This window comes from Caretta caretta, chromosome 27, assembly GCF_965140235.1.
Source record: "Caretta caretta isolate rCarCar2 chromosome 27, rCarCar1.hap1, whole genome shotgun sequence".
Taxonomy (NCBI): domain Eukaryota; kingdom Metazoa; phylum Chordata; order Testudines; family Cheloniidae; genus Caretta; species Caretta caretta.
In genome coordinates this window covers 8,372,451-8,393,884 of record NC_134232.1, presented here as the reverse complement: position 1 = coordinate 8,393,884, position 21,434 = coordinate 8,372,451, and the positions used below count along the sequence as shown (strand labels likewise).

The 21,434-nt window shown below is 57.9% G+C and overlaps 1 protein-coding gene across 3 annotated transcripts; it reads right to left on the bottom strand.

Annotated features, from left to right (window-relative positions):
• Positions 1–922: 922 nt before the first annotated feature.
• SLC25A39 (solute carrier family 25 member 39) lies at positions 923–18,712 on the bottom strand. Of its 3 annotated transcripts, none has more exons than XM_048829743.2 (12): positions 18,514–18,712; positions 12,413–12,521; positions 11,645–11,704; positions 9,901–9,945; positions 7,822–7,931; positions 6,780–6,847; positions 5,459–5,583; positions 4,352–4,525; positions 3,603–3,712; positions 2,936–3,017; positions 2,502–2,582; positions 923–2,390 (listed from the first exon to the last, which is right to left on the bottom strand). In XM_048829743.2, exons 2-12 carry the CDS (start codon positions 12,510–12,512, stop codon positions 2,272–2,274), a joined length of 1,074 nt encoding a protein of 357 aa, XP_048685700.1. In that variant the 5' UTR covers positions 12,513–12,521; positions 18,514–18,712; the 3' UTR covers positions 923–2,271. The 3 variants fall into 3 exon arrangements, with proteins under 3 accessions (XP_048685700.1, XP_048685702.1, XP_048685703.1); XM_048829745.2 differs by lacking the exon at positions 18,514–18,712 and adding an exon at positions 12,706–12,816; XM_048829746.2 differs by lacking the exons at positions 9,901–9,945; positions 18,514–18,712 and having other exon boundaries at positions 12,413–12,811.
• Positions 18,713–21,434: the final 2,722 nt, after the last annotated feature.

Below are 21,434 nucleotides of genomic sequence, written 5' to 3'. Positions count from 1 at the left end.
GCCTTAGAAAGCAGCCAGCCCCCAGCACCAGCAGGATTCTGTGGCCCCTCCAAGCCTGAACCCCACCATCACAGGAGTGGGGGCTGACAGCATCACAGCTTTGCCGCTGAACCTCATTTGGCTGGAGCCAGGATAGGGCAAGGCCGGGGGAAGCAAGCCCTGGAAAAGGGGAGGGGCTTGATCTGCTGAAGGTAGAAAGCCCTGCCCCATGGAGAACCAAGGGGTGGGGTGTTGGTTTATTCAGCCCTCCCGGATTTCCCCATAGCTCATAGGCAGGGAAGGGCATGGCATTGCCACCCCCACAAGTGGGGCTATCTTGCAGGACACACACACCCCTCTCATACATCATGGCAGAGGTGGTGCTGGGTTGTGCCCTTCCCCCCCACCAGCTCAGACACAAACACGCCTCATGTCTCTCCCGAACCTTTGGGGTTTCTTACAAAAATGCTTTCTCAGCCCCCACCAGCTGAGCTGGCTGGAGGATGGGATCGTCCCCAAGTACCACAGCGCAGCCTTTGCAGAAGGGTGTTCTGGGCCCCAAGTGCAGACCGGGGGGGGGGGGGGGGAGAGGGGCAGGGGGGCTTTGGAGTTCCCCTCTTTGGGGCCTAGGGCACAGGCAGGGCACAGAGACCCTAGCAGGGATCCCCTTGGCTAATGAAGGGCCAAGAGATTAACCAACCAATTCCCACCCTGCAAAGACACCGTGACAGGAAGTACCACCCGCCCCCACCCTCACACCGTGATGCACACAAGCCCTCCCCAGCAGAGATCCATGGCTGCTCATTGCAGGAGGCCAAATCCTAGCCCCTTGCCAGCAGCTGCCAGGGCAGCACTTAGCCCCCCCTCCACAGCAGCTGAGGGGATGGAGGGAGAACAGGCAGGTGGGGAAGGGAGGGGTGGGGTGAGTGTTTTCAGGTGCAAATTTCACATAAAATGTCTTTTATTGAAGGAAGTCGGAGCGAATCCCCACTCCTGCAACCAGCCCGCAGGCCTGTCGGTAACACACATGCAGGAGGATGGCTACTTGTCCAGCTACTGACCCTAAGAGAGCTACTCAAGGAGGGGAGCGCTTTGGCATGGAATCTCTGCCCCGGAGATTTCACACCTTTGTCAAGAGCAGGGAGGAGGTGGCACCCGAGAGGGGCCCAGTGGGTGGTGTCCATTACCAGCAGCAAGGTGTCTTGTGTGAGCATGGGCCACCTGGGGGGCTGAGCCCCGGAGCTCTGCCTTCCAGGGGGCAGATAGGAATGGGGAAGTCCTGAGTGGAAGAAACGATGGTGCTACCTAGGGAGGACTGGCCTGGAGTCCGGGGTACAACGGTCCTTTGTATCACTGCCTCGCAGGAGGAGGGCTAGGGGAACGGGGTGTGCGGAGAGGGCATGGGGTGGGTTAAGACCTCATCCCAGGGCTAAACCCAGCCACCAGCAGGGAGAGATGCGGAGAGACTCCGAGCAGGAGGGTCAGTTGCTCTTTGTGCTCCAGTCGTCTAAGTCTTCGGAAGAGAAAGGCTCTTGGTCCACGGCAGGACGTGGCCCAGGGAGGTAGTCAATTCATGCAGGGGATCCCCGCGCATGGAATGCCAGGGCTGTCCTGCTCCCCGCCCAGGCTGGGCAGGGAGGGGGCCCTCTGCATTTGCCAGAGGACAACTCAGTCACTCCCACTACAGCGGCACAGCCAGATGCCAGGAGCAGGGCACCCACCGCTGGGGGGCTCTTCACAGGCTGGAGAGCGCCCCCCCCAGCCCCGAGGCCCCAGCAGGCAGCCTCCAAGCAGTGCAAACCAGGAATGTGCCCGCTGGGAAGGGAGGGCGGAGGTGAGATGTCGTCAAAGGCAAACAGGGGCCTGACCCTTCCCCCTGGGAAGCACCACGGTGTCCACGCTGCTCTGACAGCCTCTCTAGCTCGCCCTGCGGGGAGGCAGAAGGGAAACCCGCGGAAACACAAGGAGAGAGCGAGACTAGAAGGCACTTGGACGTTGCATATCCTGGCCCAGGGCACATCGGGGAAGAAGCTGTTGCTAGCAGGGAGGTCTGTTCCCAGTGGATCTCAGCAGGAGCTGAGCAGCACAGGGGCAGAATCGCCGCTGCCCCCACCCCCGGCGAGGAGGCTGGATGAAATGCAAGGCCCTGGCTTTGGCAGCTGAATCCCAGCACTGATCTCTGCAGTCACCTCCCGCTTGCTACCTCCGGAGAACTCCCCCACCAGCCAGGCCCTGGCCCACAGCGTGGCGAGTTTGGAGGCTGTGCTAGGGGGGCTCTGCCCGCCCTGGCGCTCACAGGCCGCTGAGCTGTCGCTCCTGGTTCAGCTTCTGGAAGAAGGTCTTGCCGAACTCGTAGGTGCTAATCATGATGGCGCAGGCCGGGGCCACCTTGATGACGCGGGGCAGGAAGCCTGCGGGAGGCAGAGAGGGCAACGTTACCTGCTCCTGCAAGCTGGCCCTGCTCAGGCACCCCGGCACCCACCCCTCGTCCTACAGCCGGCCCAGGCTGCCGTTCTAGTTACCTGCGAAGAGCCCACGGGTGCCAGACTCCGCTCGGATCCTCCTCAGCAGCAGCCAGGTGGATGAGGACTTGGAGGCAGCCACTGCGGGGCGAAGGCAAAGCCGGGGCATGAGGGGCAGGGGATGCTGGTGCCGCCACCGCCCGCCGGCTGCGCTGGGACCCGCCCCGCACCCTAGTGAGGGGTCCGTCCCGCCTTCCAGGGCTTCCCCCCGGGGCGCGGGCGGCGGCAGGACGCTCGGTGTCTGCTCCAGAGGAGCCACCGCTCCCTCCCGCCCCTGTCCCGTGTGCGCGGAACCGCAGCTCCCCCTCCGGGCAGCGAAAGGAGCCAGCCCCCCCGCCGGGCCGTTCCAGACGGATGGATTCGCCATTGGAGCCACAGGCGGAAGCCGACCCCTCGCTCTGCTCAGAGTCCCACGTTCCCCGTGAGCCCCTCACCTCGGAGCGTCTCCAGGTCCCCCAGCTCAATCTGTCGCTGGGTCTTCACCACATCGAAGGGCAGGGTCAGCACAGCAGCCACCTGGGGGAAGGGGAGAAACTGCCCGTCACTCCCAAGCCACAGCTGGGGACCCCAGTGCCTCCCCGTACAGCACTTCTCCCTCAGGCCAAGAGAGGCGGTGAACTTCAGCCCCTACCATCTGCCCCCCGAGCGCTCAGCCCTCCTCCGCCCATTGTCCTAGGCAGGTTAGAACCTCCGCCCAGGAGGGGCCGAGTCTCCTGGCCCCTAGTGTAACAACAAACCCCCGGCTCCCACTGCACCCCCCTGCTCCAGGCTGCTCCCTGCGCAGACATTGCTCTGGGGCAGGTACGGCCTGTGTCTCGCGCAGGGGCAGGCAAAGGCATCTGAAAACCAGGCATAGTCTATCCAGCACCCAAGCTGGTCAAGGCTGCTGGATTCGAGGTCCCAGCCTTTCAAGGAGAACAGTTGGCCCCCAAATAAACTGCACCCAAATAAAATGCCACGAAACCCTTCTGATTCCCAGCAGGGCTCTTTCCCCTGGTTAGAAGCCCAACGTTCTGGGGGTGGAGGTAACCTGACGGGCTCCCTTCAGACCCAGGCAGAAACTCAGCTCCCCGGGGACGGAACAGAAGCTCGCATACTCACAGTCCCCGAGATGGCCCCAGCTGCGAAGCTGACCATGAACGTGGCTTCGTCGAGCCGGGACTGACGGCAGAGCCATTCCTTCACCAGCTCGTAGTTAAACCAGTAGAGAGCTGAGACAGACAGACCAGGGCCATGGGTTAGAAGCATCAGCAGCCACCTCCACTGCTCTGCTCCTGGGGCATTGCCCTTTGGCACTGAGCCCCAGCCCTGGGGACTGCCCTCTTCAATCTATCGGCCCCAGAGCAGATAGGGCAAAAGGCAAACAGCCCCCTGCCCTGGCCAGCCCAGCCCTGACTGGGAGTGAGCACAGGGGAGAGATGCAAGGGCCTTGGCCGTTGAGCTGACACCAAGAATTGGCAGGCCTATTAGTACCCATCGAGAGGCTGCTTTTCCTGGCATGAAGGGCCCTGGAATTGGGCTGAGACCCACCAAACTGGTATCCCAGCTCAGGTGGGGACTGGGTCTGAAAATCCTTCACTCTGGAGTCACCACTGTCAGGTAAAAACCTTTGCACCAAACAAGAGATGCACAGAAGGGATAGGGACTGGAGTGTGGCCCGTCAGCGCCTTCTGTAGGCAGCCCCAAGCTATCAGTGTGGCACCGAGGGCTCTCTGCAGATGGCAAGAAGAGAATTCTTGTCCTGGGCCAAACCTTTCCCTATGGCCCCAGCCCCAAGTGGGGGAGACCGGCCCCAGTGTGGCCCACAGCCCCCTCACCTGTCCCCAGCACCCCTTTTCTGTGTGGTATACCTGAGAAGGGAACATCCCGCAGCACAGTGGGTCCCCAGCCCCTCCAGAGGGACAGCCAGCCGTCCTGGGCCACCGAGGACTGGATGCAGACACGCAGCTCACGGTAGCTCAACGGCCGGGACTGCATCTTGGTTCGGATGAGTTCCAAGGGGCTGATCACCGTCACCGCGCCCACTGAGGGAGGGAGTCATAGAATCATAGAAGATCAGGGTTGGAAGGGACCTCAGAAGGTCATCTAGTCCAACCCCCTGCTCAAAGCAGGACCAATCCCCAACTAAATCATCCCAGCCAGGGCTTTGTCAAGCCTGACCTTAAAAATATCTAAGGAAGGAGATTCCAGAACATCAGCTACCGACAAGCCAGCAGCAAGTGAGATACCAAAGCCCAGCGACAGGGCAAGGCCAGGCCCCTCTCACTCCCATGTGCAAACAGGGCAGTCATCTGCAATTCCTAGAATGGTGAGAGCACATGGTGCAGGAGTCCAGAGGGGCCAGCCCTGGCACCGGCCCATCGGGTTTGGCAAGGAGCTGTCTGCTAGGATTGCTGCTTGTTTACAGCAAATTACACCTGGAACAGCAGCTTAAGGCTCATCCCAGCATAAGGATCTCACTGTGCTTCAGAGGGAGACCCTCTGTGCAGCAGGGGGTCGGTTCAGCCTTCCCACAGCGGGGAGATGGGGAAATGAAAGCCCAGGGCTGTGTGTGAGGTCACCCAGGGAGTCTGTGACTGAGCAGAGAATTGATCCAGGAGTGCTCGAACCATGGCCACAGGGATTCATAGATTTCCAGGCCAGAAAGGACCCATGCAATCATCTCGTTGGACCCCCTGCATAACACAGGCCACAATTGCTAGAGCAGAGCTTTTAGAAAAGCATCCGATCTTGATTTACAAACAGCCAGGGACGGAGAATCCAGCCTCACCACCACCTCGGGCCAGCTGTGCCAAAGGTTAATGACCCTTGCTGCTAAAAACCAAGGCAGGTCATTGTTCATTTGGAATGATTCTTTACCCCTGGGCCACAGGAGCAGGTCAAGGGATTGGGGGGGGGGGGGGGGGGAGAGGATGCAAGGTATATGGACCCTGAACGCAGAGGAGAGCGCTACTCACGCCTGGCGAGGGCACCAGCCACCAGGGGAACATGGGCCCCTTGGCTGCCCATCCGGCAGCGCAGATAATCTCGCAGCTGGTCGTAGCTGGTGAAATAGATCACCGTGGCAGGCACCGCCATCACCCTGCCAAGGAGAGGGGCTCATTAGCATCACCTGCCAACTCACATCACGCTCCCTGCCAAAGAGGGGGGTCAGATTGCTCCAGGCATAATCTTCACCCCCCATATCCCAGCTGGGCCTTGACACTGCGCCTCCCATTCTCCAGCGAAGCAGTGGGACCCATCTCCCAGAGAGCAATGGGGGGGAAGGGGGGGGTTCCCATTCGTCTGCACAGGCTCCACACACACAGAGGAGCCTACCAAAATGCCACATGCACACAGCTCCGCCCGAAAGGTCAGAGGGCGAAGGGTGGTGTCTGGGGGAGGCTTACGGGGGAGCAGGGGAGGGGAGGCCAGTGCACCTGGGACTACTTACCTGCTGCCTGGCTGGGCTGAAGGGAAGGCACCTGCATCTTATAAAGGGGAGACAGCAGCAGAGGAAGGTTGATCCCCAGCCAGCTCTCAACCCAGCTAAGATCAGAGCGCTGCTACAGGGAGCAGGAAGACCCCGCTAGTGACCCTGAGTAGCCAGGAGAAGGCAAGGAGAGCAGCAGAGAGGGTTTCCCTGCTAACCTCTCTGAGCCTGGGAGGGCTGAAAACAGCTGAGCTCTGGCTAGGAAGGGCCTGGACAGGTGATGAGCTCCAGGACTGGCTGAGTATGCCAGAGCTGGGTATGAACTTTTGTGTTGTGGTGACGGGCTTTGTTTGAGGATCGTTTCGCACTGTTTCTGTTGTCGAACCAGCCCCAGACAGCGGTAGCATTCGCCATGACACAGCCTTTGTGGGGTTTATGAAGGAGCCCGAGAGGAAACTGAGGCAGGCCTCTGCAGAGTCACGCTTGGCCAGCTGGGGGTGATACAGGGCAGGCACACCCTCTTGCAGAGAAGGAGAGGAAAAGGCGGGAAGGGGGCCTGGGGAAGCAGACCGTCTCTGCAGTCCTAGGATCTCCCATGGATAACCAAGGATTCTGGGTCAGTGCAGGAGAGACACCACCACCTCCTCCCCCTGCAGTCAGAGGCCCCAAGGCAAAGGCAGAGACCCCTGGGCCCAGGCCAGGAGCTACCAGTAGCACCAGCGCCCGGGATGTGTGGGCCCTGCAGGAAACCTGGGAGTGCACGCCTGGCTAGCCCCACAGGCAGGGGGGGCCTAGGTGTTTGCATTTGACCTCCCTTAGCAGGCGTGCAGTGGGGAAGGGCTGTAACGCTCGGCGCCCAGACTCACAAGGTGGGTGGCAGGCCGCTCCACAGAGACCGAATGCCCTCGTAACGCGTGATCTTCACGAAGGCATCCTGAAAGGAAGAGGAGAGCACAAGGGGGTTAGAGAGGAGGGGGAGGAGGCTTCCCCAATGCTAGGGGCAGCCCCGTGGCCCGAAAGGGAGACCAGATGCCCACTCCAAAGCTAGCCAGGGGCTGCGTCTTTCCCTCCCATGCCGAGCTCTGCCGCTTCTCCAGCCTAACCCTCATCACAGGGTGACTGGCCCCTTAAGGGAGGAGGGCAGTACAGCTGATTGGTTACCTGCTCCCCAACTGGGCCTTATAAAGGGGGAGACAGCAGCAGGGACTGGAAGGCTACCCAGTGAGCTCTCTCAACCACAGGCAGGTACAGGTGCTTCTAGAGGAAGCCGTGGCAGGGGCTGCAGAGAGCAGGAGACCCTGGGTAACCAGGGGTGGGCCAGGAGAGCAGGGGGCACAAGGCTGAGCTCTGGCTAGGAAGGGCTGGGACAGAAGACGAGCTCCAGGACTGGTTGGGGATGTCCGAGCCAAGTGTGAACTGGTGTCGTGGTGACGGACTATGTTTTGGGGCTTTGAGGACTGTTTTGAACTGTCTGGTTACACCAGGCGTAGCATTAGCCACGAGAAAGCCAGTGCGGCATTTATTAAGGAGCACTGAGACAAGGGGAAACTGAGTCAGGCCTCTGCAGAGCTATGCTTGGCCTGCAAGGGCGCTACAGGATGGCACGCCCTCTTACATGTCCCCCTTGCAAACGAACCCTTTCCCGTCCACAGAGCTATAGCCACCTAGGAGTGGGGTTGGTGAAGTTGCTCCAAACGCTGGTGCACCTGGCCCTCTCTCCTCCCTCACGCCTCCAATCACCCTGCCAGGCAGCCCAGCTGGTCCCAGACCAGGGTGCCCGAACTGCCGCACGCAGCCTGGCCATCAAGCCAAAGGCCTGACCCTGCACTGACTTTGGCTGCCAGAGCGCGGTGGCCTTCCCTCTGCCCCGCCAAGGCAGCCAGGTACCCGGCAGGAGAAAAGCCTCACCAAGGTGCCGGTGAAGCGGGTGGGGGCCTTGTACCAGGCGGTGCAGCTGCTCCCGTTCTGGCACACGTACAAGTGGTCCATGAGCCCATTGCAGTACACGAAGCACTTCCCTGTGGGAAGGGGCAGGGGAGACAGAGTGGGGTTAAACTCGTGCCCAGCCCAGCCCGCTTCAGGCTCTTCCCTTCCTCACCCCCAAAGCCCTCCCTGCTCCAGGCTCTGCCCTTTCCTTCTGTAAGGACCCTCAGCAGGGGGGCAGGGCTTTACCGCTCAGGACCCTGCCAGCTCCTCTCTGCCCCATTCCCTGCCACCCCCAGAACTCTGCTCCTCTTTCAATCTTCCTGAGCCCTATGGGGCGCTGCCCCTGCTCTCCCAAAGGGCAGCCGGCAAGGAGTGGGAGAGCTGCTGGGCAGACAGGGCAGCCGTGGAGAGAGGAGCCAGCAGCCATGGGGAGGGAGAGCTTGTGGGGAGCTAGACAGGTCAGCGGGGGTGTAGACCACTGGAGCAGCCAGGCCAAGGTCATCTCAGCCAGAGCACCCTGGGGTGGCCAGGCCTCCCACAGGCCTGGGACACAGGCATGTTTACTGGGGGTGGGGGGCAGGCAGGGACTTGCTCCAGTCCTGTCATGCAGAATAAAGGCATAAGAGCAGAAGTGCGGCGAGACAGAAAGGGAGAGTCCTGGGAAACTGTCCGAATCCATCACACTCCCCTCATCCCCAAGATGCGCTCGCCCTAAAGCCGTCCTGTCAGCCTGGACTAACCGCCTGTGCTGGCAGGAGGCCACCTGCCTACGCGAGTCAGCATCAGCCCTGTCACCCTGATGGATTGGATGAGGCTGCCCGGGGTTTGCCTGGCTCCCTTCCCCAGGATCCCATTCAAATCCCTTTCCCTGCCTAGTGGCCGTTGGAGAGCCAGACGTCCACATAAAGCAGCTCTCTGCCAAACACCGGAGACAGACGCCGCAGGGATGGGCCTCAGAGCAAGCCCAGCAGAGATGGGAGCCTAGAGGGGAGAGAGGCAGCAATGGGCACAAGAGCCTGGTGTGGGAAGCTGACAAATGGGCAGACGAAAGGCAGGGTGGGGACAAGGTAGCCAACCCCGCTAGAGCCACCCCCCACCACCAAATCAGCATCCCCAGATGGCAGCACAACCAGCATCAGCCACCTCTACGGGCCAGTCTTCTTCCCATGCCCAGGGCATGACTGCGGGCGGCAGGTTAGGCTTAGCAGGGATCCAAGCAGGCGGCAGGGCAGCCAGAGGGGAGGACACACAAGAGACGGACAGAACAAGGACAGAGAGGCCCACGTGTGCTCCTGCGGGGGAATCGGCTAGTGTTGAACCCCCAAGTAGCCTGGGACAGCCAGCTTCCAGCACGTGTTTCTGACAGAGCACTAGTAACCCTGCAGTGTGGGGGGGAAACGGGGGACAGACTGCCTCCTGCATTCTATCCAGGACATTTGGGGAAGGGCATGTGAGGGACTTCTGCGAGGCATCCTCGGGCAGAGGAGGCTCCCCTCGAATCAGCAGAGGCTGGATATGTCCCGCATAGCTGTGCCAGGAGGGAGGTGGTTGCAGAATGGGTCGTGGGGTAGGAGAGGGAAAGAGTAACATCCAGAGGCCCCTAACACAGCCACGACTCGGCAAGCCAACAACTCCCAGGCCCCACCTGCCTGATGACAAACAGCCTGCGGGGTCAGTCTCACAACTGCCTCCATGCTCAGGAGGCACAGAGGTGAGAAAAAGGGAGGCACAGAAGCGAGGGGACTTACCCAAGGCCATGCAGTGAGTCAGTGGCAGGGCTGAGAACTGAACCCAAGGTTGCAGCTCCCAGTGCCCCCTCCTCTAACCACCAGACAGCATCTGACCCCCAGAGGACTCTGAACTAGACTCCATTGCAGTAGGGATGGAAGGAAGATGGTGTGTGGTGAGCAAGGGTGCATGGAGCCCTGTACTGCCCCACTCTGGAGACTGCAGCTATGGGGAATAGGTTCTCCCTCGGGGGAATGGCGCTGTCAAGGGTCAGCAGCCACGGGAGGCTGTTAGCAGGAAAAGGGTGAAAGGATAATACCCAGAGATACTCACATTTGGACTGGTGAACGCTCCAGGGCGTACACTCTACTGACAACACTGAAACACACAACAGGGACACATTTAGCGACAGGCGGAGGGGTGCTGAGGAGACACCCTCCCTGCTGGTAGCAGCAAAGCTCTCAGGGGCCAGGCGGGTGCTAAGAGTGCATGGTCTGGGAAGGCAGGGACCCCCGTGCCCTGCTGTCAGCAGAGAGCTGGGATGTGGGGGCTGTTCGGGGGCAAGCCACTCGGGTTTGGAAAGGTGGAGGCTGCTGGCTTGAGCTGGGACAAGATCCGAGGATGCCCCCCTCTCCCCCCCCAATAACAAGTCACTTCCGCCTGCCGGCAACAGGGAGGTGTCTCAACATCTGTTCCATAGCCCCCCACAGCTGAGCAGTCGCAGAAACATCAGGATCTATTCAGCAGCATGACTCTGGCAGTCAAGTCACCTGAATCCAGCCCCATACAGCTTCCAAGGGACCCCGTTCCACCAGGCTAGCCCACTGTCTCTCTAGTCCCTTCCGCATGAGACTTCCAAAGTGCTTCACAAACCAACAGACGTTCTGCTCCCAAGTTTTATAGATTGCGGGGGAGGGACTGAGGCACAGGAAGGGGAAGTGACTCCCAGAGGGAGGCAGTGGGAACAGAACCCAGGAGTCCTGACCCTCAGGCCCCTGCTCTAACCCTTACAGAAATCCCTCTGATGATCAGATTAGCCCTGGGGCACAGTCAGCGCAGGTGTCCCAGGCCTGGCTCACTACTGAAAAGAGAACCGGGAGGCAAGAGGCTGGGCTAGGGATTCTCACGCAGTCTGTGAGCTACTTAAACTCCTGCTGAGGCTTGAAAGGGCTTGGCTGCTCCTGGAACGTCAAACAGGGTTAGTTCAGGCTGGTTGGGATTATTGCAGAACAGCCCTGCAGGGCAGCGGCCAGCACAAGCCAAAGCCTGGGACATGCTCCTTCCTGTCAGGCAGCACCAGATCCTGGAAGGGAGGGCAGAGCTAGGAGAAGGGAGCTCGATTTCCTGCTTTCACTAGAGGCCTACAGATGATGACCAGGCCCTGGCTCTGTGGAGCCCTTTACGTGTGCCAGGCATCCCACCAACCCACCCACTTCAGGGCCATACAGGACATCTAAGCCCAGCTCCCCCAGACACACTGGCTCCGAGGCCCTATAGGACACCTAAGCCCATATTCCCTCTCCCCTAAGGCCACACAGATGTAAGCCCAGCTCCCACCCCAGAGGCAGGGTGCTCTTAGCCCCCCGTGGGTGGTACACTACTGGGGTGCTGCTTGTGGGAATGGTAATCCCACTCAAGCCAGATGTACAGGTTCCGTGTATGGGGGAAGGGGTGAGGACCTAAGCGGGGATGCAGCCTGATGGTGCCATGCCAGACCCCCTCTGCTGAACCTGTGTCCCCATCAGAGGGGCACAAACCCCAGGTGACCATCTTCACTGCTCTGCTGCCTGCAGGCAGTCCCTGCCCAGACTGAGTAGCCAAATATCACAGAACCTGATAAGCTCTTCGCTAACCAGGCAGAGGCTCCTCCTCACAACTGCCCTTGGGGCCTGTATAGGGGACAGGGATTGCTGTGGTTCACAGACACCTGCCAGGCAAAGCCGGGGAGAGAAACCACCCAGGATCTGAGCTACCGCGTTCTGGGCTCACTGCTGCAGAGGTAGCAGGCTCGGAGACAACCCACCTGGCCTCCAGCTGCGGAGAGAAGGCAAGATTTCTGCCCTGAGCACTTAGTTACCTTTAGAGAAAGGCGTCCTCTGTGCCTGCAGTCGGATCTTCACCACATCCAGGGGAGTCACTGAAAGAGAAGGAGCCTACTTAGACCTGGGGCCAGTGTAGGGCAGTTGGCAAAAGGGTGGCGTAGAGTGCTTTATCAATGAGTGGGCAAATACACCTCAGTGCCTCCCCCCGAAAGGTAGATCCGGAAAATGGATTTAATATGGACAGGGAAACAGCGGCTCAAAGAAGGGAAGGGACATGGCCAAGCTCACAGCATGAGCAGAGCTGAGACTAGAAGCCAGGAGTCCAAGCTCCTCTCCCTCTTGCTCTAACCACCAGAGCCCACCCTTCTTCCCAGAGCTGGGAACAGAACCTGCTCTTCCTCACACCTCCTTCTGGAGCTTGGGGTCACCAGAGCCCATGGTGCACAGCAAACAGCCAGAGTCCAGCACTCCAAGGAGTTTTAAGGCTCTTAATGACCAGGCCAGATTTGCTGGGAGAAACTTTAATCAGAGAATGAGCCACAAGGAGTCAAGCTGGGATTCCAGGAAGAGGGTTGCTAGGAAGGGGAAGTTAAGAGGTGGAAGAGGCCACAGTCCCAAGTTCAGAACAGTGAGCTCACCTGCTCTTTGCACACACGCCCCTGTCCCCTTACACACGTGCACACACCCCGACCTCCCTACGCTCATCTGTGCATACCCTGAACTCACGTGGAAATCCTTGCACCCACCCACCCTGTCTCTCCAGCCCCACTCCTCGCTCAACCATCCCCATGCTGACCCCTTACCGAAGAGAGATGTGAAGAGGGCCCCAGTCCCAGATGCCAGCATCTGCTGCAGGGGGGTAATGCCCCCTGCGGGGCTCACTGATGTGTTCTCACCCATCATGCTGCCCACCTGCAAAACACAAAGGAGGCAGCGGTGCGGTTACAGGCAATGCTGTCTCCAGGCGCCGAGCTTCATCCCAGAAGCCTCCAGCTAGAGCCATCGGCTCCCTTGGTACGCTGGCTGGGTGAGCCCCAAGGAGACGGCATTTCAGAGCAGACTGACTACCACCTGCCCCTGAGAGGGAGATACTTGCTCAAGGGGCACTAGAGACCAGGTTCTGCCCGTTTCCTGGTCTGAGAGGTCCCAACATCCCTGCATTCCCGATAGCCCTCTTGCCACTGTGCAGCTGCCTCGGCATGCTGGCTGAATCCCCACCCCTCGCTGGCAGCGTTATCCATGCACGGCAGAAGGGGTGGGGCTCCTTCTCGTGTATGCTGCTTACACAATCGTCCGCGCAATGGGGAGAGACAGCACCAGGTGCAGCGCCGATAAAATCCTGCCAGCAGCATAGCTGGGTCCAGACCTGAGGCAATGAACCTAAGCCAGTATCGGGAGCTACTGCAGGGGAAACCCAGAAAGGGCTGGGAGGGGAGCAGAGTCAAATGCTCCAAGCTCTCCCATTCCCCTAGCAGTCCTGCCGCCCTGTGAGGAGGAGCCTTGCCCCCCCCCCCCAAACGCAGGAAGGAGGGGCGGGGTGGTGCAAAGTCAACCGAAGGGGAGAAGCAAGGTGCAGTAACCAGGAACCCTCCTGCAGTCCCAGGGAACCGATCACAGGGGTACATCCACCTAATCCAAACAGCCGATTCCCTCCTAGCCCAGTCCAGATGTGCTAAGGAGAGGGGGCAGGAGTCTTTCTTCAGACACGGGGACCAGTTCAACCTTGTGTATGTTAGCAGGACTCGCAGCACTTAGTACGTTGGAACAGCAAAGCCCTCTACAGCAGCAGTTTTCAACCAGGGGTACGTGTATCCCTGCGGGTACATCAACTCCTCTCGATATTTGCTTGATTTTACAACAGGCTACAAGGAAAGCTCTAGTGAGGCCGGTACAAACTAAAATTTCATACAGACAATGACTTGTTTATACTGCTCTATATACTAGACACTGAAATGGAAGGACACTAGTTATATTCCAATTGGTTTATTTTATAATGATATGTCAGAATGAGAGTCAGCAATTTCAGTAACAGTGTGCTGACAGGCTTTTTTGTATTTTTAAGTCTGATTTTTGTAAGCAAGTCTTTTTTAGGTGAGGTGAAAGTTGGGGTACGCAAGACAAATCAGACTCCTGAAAGGGGTACAGTCGTCTGGGAAGGTTCAGAGCCACTGCTCTACAGCCCCTAATTAACCCTCCCACCGGCCCCACACCCGGCAAGGCACTAGCCTGCTGCTTCTGTGATCAAGATGATGAAGCATGGAGAGGGGAAATGACTTGCCTAACACCTTAGAGGAAGCTAGTGTCAGAGCCAGCAATGGAAGCCTGGAGTCCTAACTCCCAGTCCTCCGCTCAGACTACATTGATCTCTCACTGCTCTTCAGGATCTAACCCCATTTAGCCACCATGAGCTCCAGCTACTAGCTCTGAAACACAGCAACATGGAGTCAGCCCGTGCTTTCGGATTCCAAATTCCACCACACTCCAAGGGAAATATACCTTGGTGTGTTATTTAACCTGAACGTTCGTTCTCATTTCATTTCCTGTACTCTCCATACCTTTTCCTAGGACTATTTAGTTCCAGGTCTTTGTGTGTTCCTTTTGAATGCTATCCCCACCCTGCTCAGCACAGCCACATGCTGCCTATAACCCAAACATGTCCCTTTCCTGGGGGTTGGTTTTACTGGTAACTCAAATCACGATTCCAGATCATAAACCTCTGCTCGGCTGTTCTTAGGGCTTCCCTACAGGGGAGCTCCCCAATCCTGGGCCCTAGTTCCCTCTGCCGGAGACAAGGGCATGCTACCACCTCTCTTATGCTCCTGGACTGTGTATACATTAGGGAACTGTAGAAAGAAATTCCCACTGGGGGGGAGCCTTGGTGCAAACAAGGTGTCAGCAGCTTCCAGCATTTTTACCCTCATGTAATTTAAACCAGATGAACCGATGGTGGTGCCAGTGGGGAGTTTCTAAGCTTCTGTCTTGAGCCCCATCTGCACTAACAGGGCACAGCTGATGCAACCTCACAGTGACTCAGTGATAATTACACTGCACTTTTGCACAGGGCTCAAGCACCTGAAAATGAGAGAATTCCACAGAGGAGCCCTCGATCCCTAAGTAAGGTCCTAGCATCTGCCATCCTATTACAAGTACCACACAGACTGTGAGAGTCGCACATAGCTCCTCACCCCCTGGATTTGTAGGATTAAAGGGAGTAATGTCCTAGGACCGCCACTTAGATGGGAGAATACGCTAGAATCTCATCACAGTACTTGGAATGAGGGGCCACTGGGGAGCGTGCAACACCTAAACTGCTTAATCACCTGCTATTCATATATGCCACAACCCAGCACCCTCCATCCACGTAGCAAGGGAGCAGACCGGGATACAGGGCTTCTCCAGGACAGAGGGAGGCTTCCCCACCTGTCATCCTGATAAAATCCAGATTTTATGCCCCCTGCCTTGGGCCTATATAATCAGTCCTTACTCACACATAGCCTCCTGCTTCCCTCCCGCTAGGGTCTGACGTGCTACCTTTTACAGTGGCCTTAACTCAGGAAAAAGTGCCTCGAGCGAGCATGACCGCGGCCAGCTGTTTACTCTTAGAAAGGCACTGATGTGTCTGTAAAAGCTGGTGCAGCAGTCAGTGCAAACAGTGACATGGCCGGGCACAGCAGGGCTAAGATTTTAAATGTAGGAGATTCCACCGACAGGACGTGGACAGTTTCCGTGCAGATTGTTCCTTCTTCCTCATTGCCGTTCCCTGCGTGTCACAGTAACAACCTGCTGATGTTACTGACAAACAAACAAGGTCTCGCTCCCATTGGTCCTGTAGGAGCCAGTCCAGCTACAGCAGCCAAGTGTCACTGCAGGATCAGGATCACCCACATGGAAGTCAGAGGCAGGAAGAAATCAGCTGGATTCTCATATCCCAGGCATCTCCGGAGAGAACAAAACAGGGAAACTCAGACTAACAGCCGTCATCGAGTGGCTCTCCAGTGGAGCTCCACAGATTACTGCCAGCCTGCCCAGGAAGGCTCTTCTGTGGCAATAAGTGAAATCAGGCAGCGCCACCACCCTATGTAGCTTCACCTGCACCTCTGTGTCCAATCAGAGCTCCCCCCAGCTATGCATGTTATTTGTCTCTGTCGTGCCCACAAGGCGCTAGGTGTTTCCCAAACATGACACAGGGCTCACAACATGACAGCCCAGGCATGGGATAAAGCAGCACTACATATAACTAAAGAGGATGCTGTGGAGATCTTAACTGTGGGATTTTCTGCCTTTTGTGTATTTCGGGCCTGATGCAAAGCCAGCTAAACCATTGCAAGGTCTCCCACTGACTTCCATGAGTTTGGGATCAGGAACTTAAAATCTCAGCCCCTGTGATGGCAGTGAAGTGGGTTTTTTTTTTTTAAATAAAGGTTTCTTTTCTTTTTTTAAGTGAGGGGAAGGGGAAAAAAAGGTGGCAGTGTGGGGGCAGTGATGCTTCCCACCAATCCCTGGCTCACAGAGAAGTCCCAGTATTCCCTCTGGCCTAGCCCCAGCTCTAGAGGGGTCAGAAAGATTCGTGGCAAGGCTTTATTTGCTTCTGCTTGAACTACAGGGCTTTGGAGCGCCCACGTACATGACCTGCGGACACCCATGTGTAACTGGGGCTACATTTCGCTATCCTGGCAAAGCAGCTCCCCCGTGAGAGCAACATACAGGGAACAATCGTCTTTTGGACTCTGAGTTCTCGGGCCAGACACAGGCATTGCTAAGTGTGTGCACAATGATTAGGGCTGTGGTTATAGGCGTTTCTATTACAGACCAACCAGGTCAGAGCCCCATTGCAATAGGCACCGAACGAACCGACCGTAAATTATAGTCCCTGCCGCAAAGGCTTATAAGGGAGCCTGGAGGCAACTACTCTAACAATAAATAATAATTAATTAATAGATTGAACTTTGAAAACCAGCTGGTCTGAACTAAGAGCATAAGAAGAAGTAACCAGAGAACATTAAATGCTTACTCCATAGTCAGCATAGCTCAGATCACAGAGCAAATCTGCCCCCTTATCTCCAGCTGGACACCACATGCCACCCCCTCCCTTCCTCCTCTGAACTGGCTTCTCTCCTGTGGTCTAGCATCAACAGGTCTCTTCCTGGATCCCAGCTCCTCACACTACCGCACTGGACTCTTCTCTTAGGGGGTTAAGAGAAAATCCACCTCGCTCCTTGCTCCAGGGCTGGTCCTTGCTGTCTCCCCATCCCACCGCACCACCTCCTCACTGCTGTCTCCTCCCATCCCACGACACCACCTGGAGTCTGGAAAGGGATACTCCTGGCTCCCAGCTCCAGGGTCCCTGGGCTACTGCAGCCTTTCCACTCCCAGCCCCCAGCAGCTGAGCTGCTGTAACTCTCCCACCCCCTTTCCACTGTCCTTGGGTCCTGTCCTAGGGTCTAGGACCCCTCCCCCTACATTGTCCCAGGCTCAGAGCCCCCATTCTGTGCCGTCCTCCTCTCCTGGGGCCTAGGAGACAGTCTCCCCTCTTCTAGCCCGCAGTTCCCCAGGCTAACATACACCCCACCCCACAGAACAGGCTCCTCACCTGGGGTCTAGGAGCCAAAGCATCCCCTCCAGCCCCCCCGCGCTGTGGAGCTGGGCATGGAGCTACTGCAGTCCCAGCTCCGACTATTCAGCTCTTCTGGGCACACAAACACACCAATCAGCAGCAGGAGCTGGGCCAAGCAGAGGGCAGGGCAGGGCGGAGCTGAGCCCGCACAGGGACAGCCAACCCAGCGCTCCCACAAGTGGCACTGGCAGCCTCCCGTGCCCACCGGGGTCAGTGCCCCAGCCTGGCTGGCACGCTTGGGGCTCAGCAGCCTTTGCAGACAGAAATGAATTAACACTTTCCCCCCTCCGGGCAATGTCATCCTTAACCAACAGATGGGGAAACTGAGGCACAGAGCAGGGAAGTGACTCAGCCCAGCTTACGCAGGGAGCCAGGAGTAGAACCCAGGCATCCTGGCCCCCAGCACCCCCCTAATCTAACATTGCAGCCACTCCCCCCCACCCCGCTTCTGTGCGCATTTCACGCTGCCCTCAGGGGTTACCCTCTCCCAGCTCCTGTGTGTGTCCGTCCGCGCGTCCCCAGGAGTTACCCCCCTGCTCCTGCCTGTGTGTCCCCCCCTCCTCTCCTCTGCTGTGTGTCTCCCCCTCCCCACCCCCCCGGGGGTCCCCCCTCCTCTCCTCTGCTGTGTGTCTCCCCCTCCCCACCCCCCCGGGGGTCCCCCCCTCCTCTCCTCTGCTGTGTGTCTCCCCCTCCCCACCCCCCCGGAGGTCCCCCCCTCCTCTCCTCTGCTGTGTATCTCCCCCTCCCCACCCCCCCGGGGGTCCCCCCTCCTCTCCTCTGCTGTGTGTCTCCCCCTCCCCACCCCCCCGGGGGTCCCCCCCCTCCTCTCCTCTGCTGTGTGTCTCCCCCTCCCCACCCCCCCGGGGGTCCCCCCTCCTCTCCTCTGCTGTGTGTCTCCCCCTCCCCACCCCCCGGGGGTCCCCCCCTCCTCTCCTCTGCTGTGTGTCTCCCCCTCCCCACCCCCCCCGGGGTCTCCCCACCCCCACGGGGTCCCCCCCTCCTCTCCTCTGCTGTGTCTCCCCCCCGGGGGTCCCCCCCTCCTCTCCTCTGCTGTGTGTCTCCCCCTCCCCACCCCCCCGGGGGTCCCCCCCTCCTCTCCTCTGCTGTGGCTCCCCCCCGGGGGTCCCCCACTCCTCTCCTCTGCTGTGTATCTCCCCCTCCACACCCCGGGGGTCCCCCCTCCTCTCTTCTGCTGTGTGTCTCCCTCTCCCCCTCCCCTCTACCCCCCGAGGGCCCCCCCATCTCTCCTGTGTGTCTCCCTCCCCCCCCCCCGGGCCCCCCACCACTGACCGGCCCATTTCAGCCGCACGTGATTTTTTCATCCGCCGACGAATACAGAGAGGCCGGTGCCTGCGCCTTTAAGGAGCCCCATCGGCCGCCCGGCGGGAGGGGGCCCGGGCCGGGATCGCCGCCCCGCGGGGTGGCTGGATTGGGCCGGACCCGCTGGGCCGCAGCGAGCGGCGCTTCCGCTCCGGCCTGCGGGAAGGGGCGGGGCGAGGCCCTGCGCGGCCGGGGGCGGGGCTTACACACGCCTCCCTGCCCCGGCCCCCCCCCGCCCGCGTGTGCAGACAGCGGGGCGGGACTTGCACACACGGCTGAGTGTTCCACAGACGGTGGGCCTTACACACGCGTGCAGGGCCAGAGATCGTGAGGCTTGCACACTCCCCCCAAGGCTTGCAAATAGAGCCGTGCTTACACACCTACACACACCAATGCTGCTGAGTGTGCAGACACAGCATGGCTTGCACACACTCCAGGGGCACTGGGACAGTTTTTATAGTGGGGGGGCTGAGAGCCATTGAACCAAAGTGCAAACCCTGTATATAATGGAAACCATTTTAAGCCAGGGGGTGCAGCAGCACCCCTCCTTCCAGCAGCTATGACACACCCTGCTGAGTGTGCCCGAGACAGAGCGATTTACACACCCACCCTGCTGAGTGTGCCCGAGATAGAGGGGGTTTACACGGAGATCTTTATGTCCCTGCTCGCACCCATGCTGTAGAGAAAGGGGTTTACACACATATGCCCCCTCGTCCACATGTGTATCACAGTGTGATGCAGACAGGTTTACCACACACCACGCCACGGAGGAGAGGAATTCACTCCTCCTGAACACACAACAGGCCACAGGGTCTGCCCGAGCCAGCAGGATTTACGCACAAACTCCAGACACGTACTCCACAGCGTGCCAGCCGACGAGGGAGTTATGGCCTATGCAAACCCAGGCCGCATCCCCCAGGGCAAGGCAGAAGCAGAGCGACTTCCACACACCCTGTGTACACATGCACCACAGGCAGCCAAGTAAACCAGCCCCACCGAGTCTCCGTGCCCACTCCTCGCTCCCCTTCCTGCCCCTCCACACCAACCCCATTCACAGGGAGCTTCTGCCTCCTGGGAAGGGGGGAGGTAGAGTGTCAGGGAGCTGGTGTTCTTCCACGGTGGAGCGCTAGGCTGAAGGGGCTGCAAGAAGAGAGAGCTTCTAGTCTCATCTCCTCTACTGACTGACTCCTGTTAATATTTCTGTGGAGGCCACAACCCTTCTTACTGGTAAGGCCTGGCATCCCAGCTCCAGGAGGGAGACAAGTATCATTTCCCCATTTTACAAATAAAGTAACTGAGAGGCTGCATAAGGTCACTTCAGGCAGCTTCCTAATATGCCGGCACCAAGTCTCATCCACTGACTTATACTGCCTTTCAGAATGAATGTGCCAAATCTTGACACTCCTGTTAGTCACTGTCCTAACCACTAATCCGGGGGTTCTCAAACTTCATTGCAGCGCGACCCCCTTCTGACAACAAAAATGACTGTATGACCCCAGGAAGGGGGACCAAAGCTTGAGCCTACCCGAGTCCCGCCGCCCATGGGCTTCAGCCCCACTGCTCAGGGCTGAAACTGAAGCTTGAGCTCTGCTGCCCAGTGCTGAAGCTCTTGGGCTTTGGTCCGAGGCAATGGGGCTCTGGCTTCGGCCCCAGGCCCCAGCAAGTCTAATGCCTGAACTGGCGACCCCTGACCCTCTGGGGTCCTGACCCACCGTTTGAGAACTGCTGAAGTAGACCATACTTTTGGCCTCTCTTAAGTGACTGTGAGGCCCTTGGAATGATTGTAATTGTTTAAATGATTTGTATTGGAAAACACCATATTAAGACATAGAATATCAGGGTTGGAAGGGACTTAGGAGGTCATCTAGTCCAACCCCCTGCTCAAAGCAGAACCAATCCCCAATTTTTGCCCCAGATCCCTAAATGGCCCCACTCAAGGATTGAACTCACAATCCTGGGTTTAGCAGGCCAATGCTCAAACCATTGAGCTATCCCTCCTCTGCAATGAATGAATTTGGATGTTGTGTGTATACTTGTTTTATTGTTTATATTTTGATTAATGGGAATTGTCCCTTCAGAGCAGGGTGCAGCACTTGATTGTCTGAAGGATACTTGAAAACAACACATGGAGGAGATTGCCAGTGTGTCCAGAGAGGGGAAGCTTCAGAGTAACAGCCGTGTTAGTCTGTATTCACAAAAAGAAAAGGAGTATTTGTGGCACCTTAGAGACTAACCAATTTATTTGAGCATAAGCTTTTGTGAGCTACAGCTCACTTCATCGGATGCATACTGTGGAAAGTGTAGAAGATCTTTTTATACACACAAAGCATGAAAAAATACCTCCCCCCACCCCACTCTCCTGTTGGTAATAGCTTATCTAAAGTGACCACTCTCCTTACGTGTGTGATAATCAAGGTGGGCCATTTCCAGCACAAATCCAGCATTTAACAAGAACGTCTGTGAGGGGGGTAGGAAAAAACAGGGGGAAATAGGTTACCTTGCATAATGACTTAGCCACTCCCAGTCTCTATTCAAGCCTAAATTAATTGTATCCAATTTGCAAATGAATTCCAATTCAACAATCTCTCGCTGGAGTCTGGATTTGAAGTTTTTTTGTTGTGATATCGCAACTTTCATGTCTGCAATTGCGTGACCAGAGAGATTGAAGTGTTCTCTGACTGGTTTATGAATGTTATAATTCTTGACATCTGATTTGTGTCCATTTATTCTTTTACATAGAGACTGTCCAGTTTGGCCAATGTACATGGCAGAGGGGCATTGCTGGCACATGATGGCATATATCACATTGGTGGATGTGCAGGTGAACGAGCCTCTGAAAGACCCTGCTTGTGTGAGCTCCCAAGTGCTCAGAACTTGATTGAATAAACTGA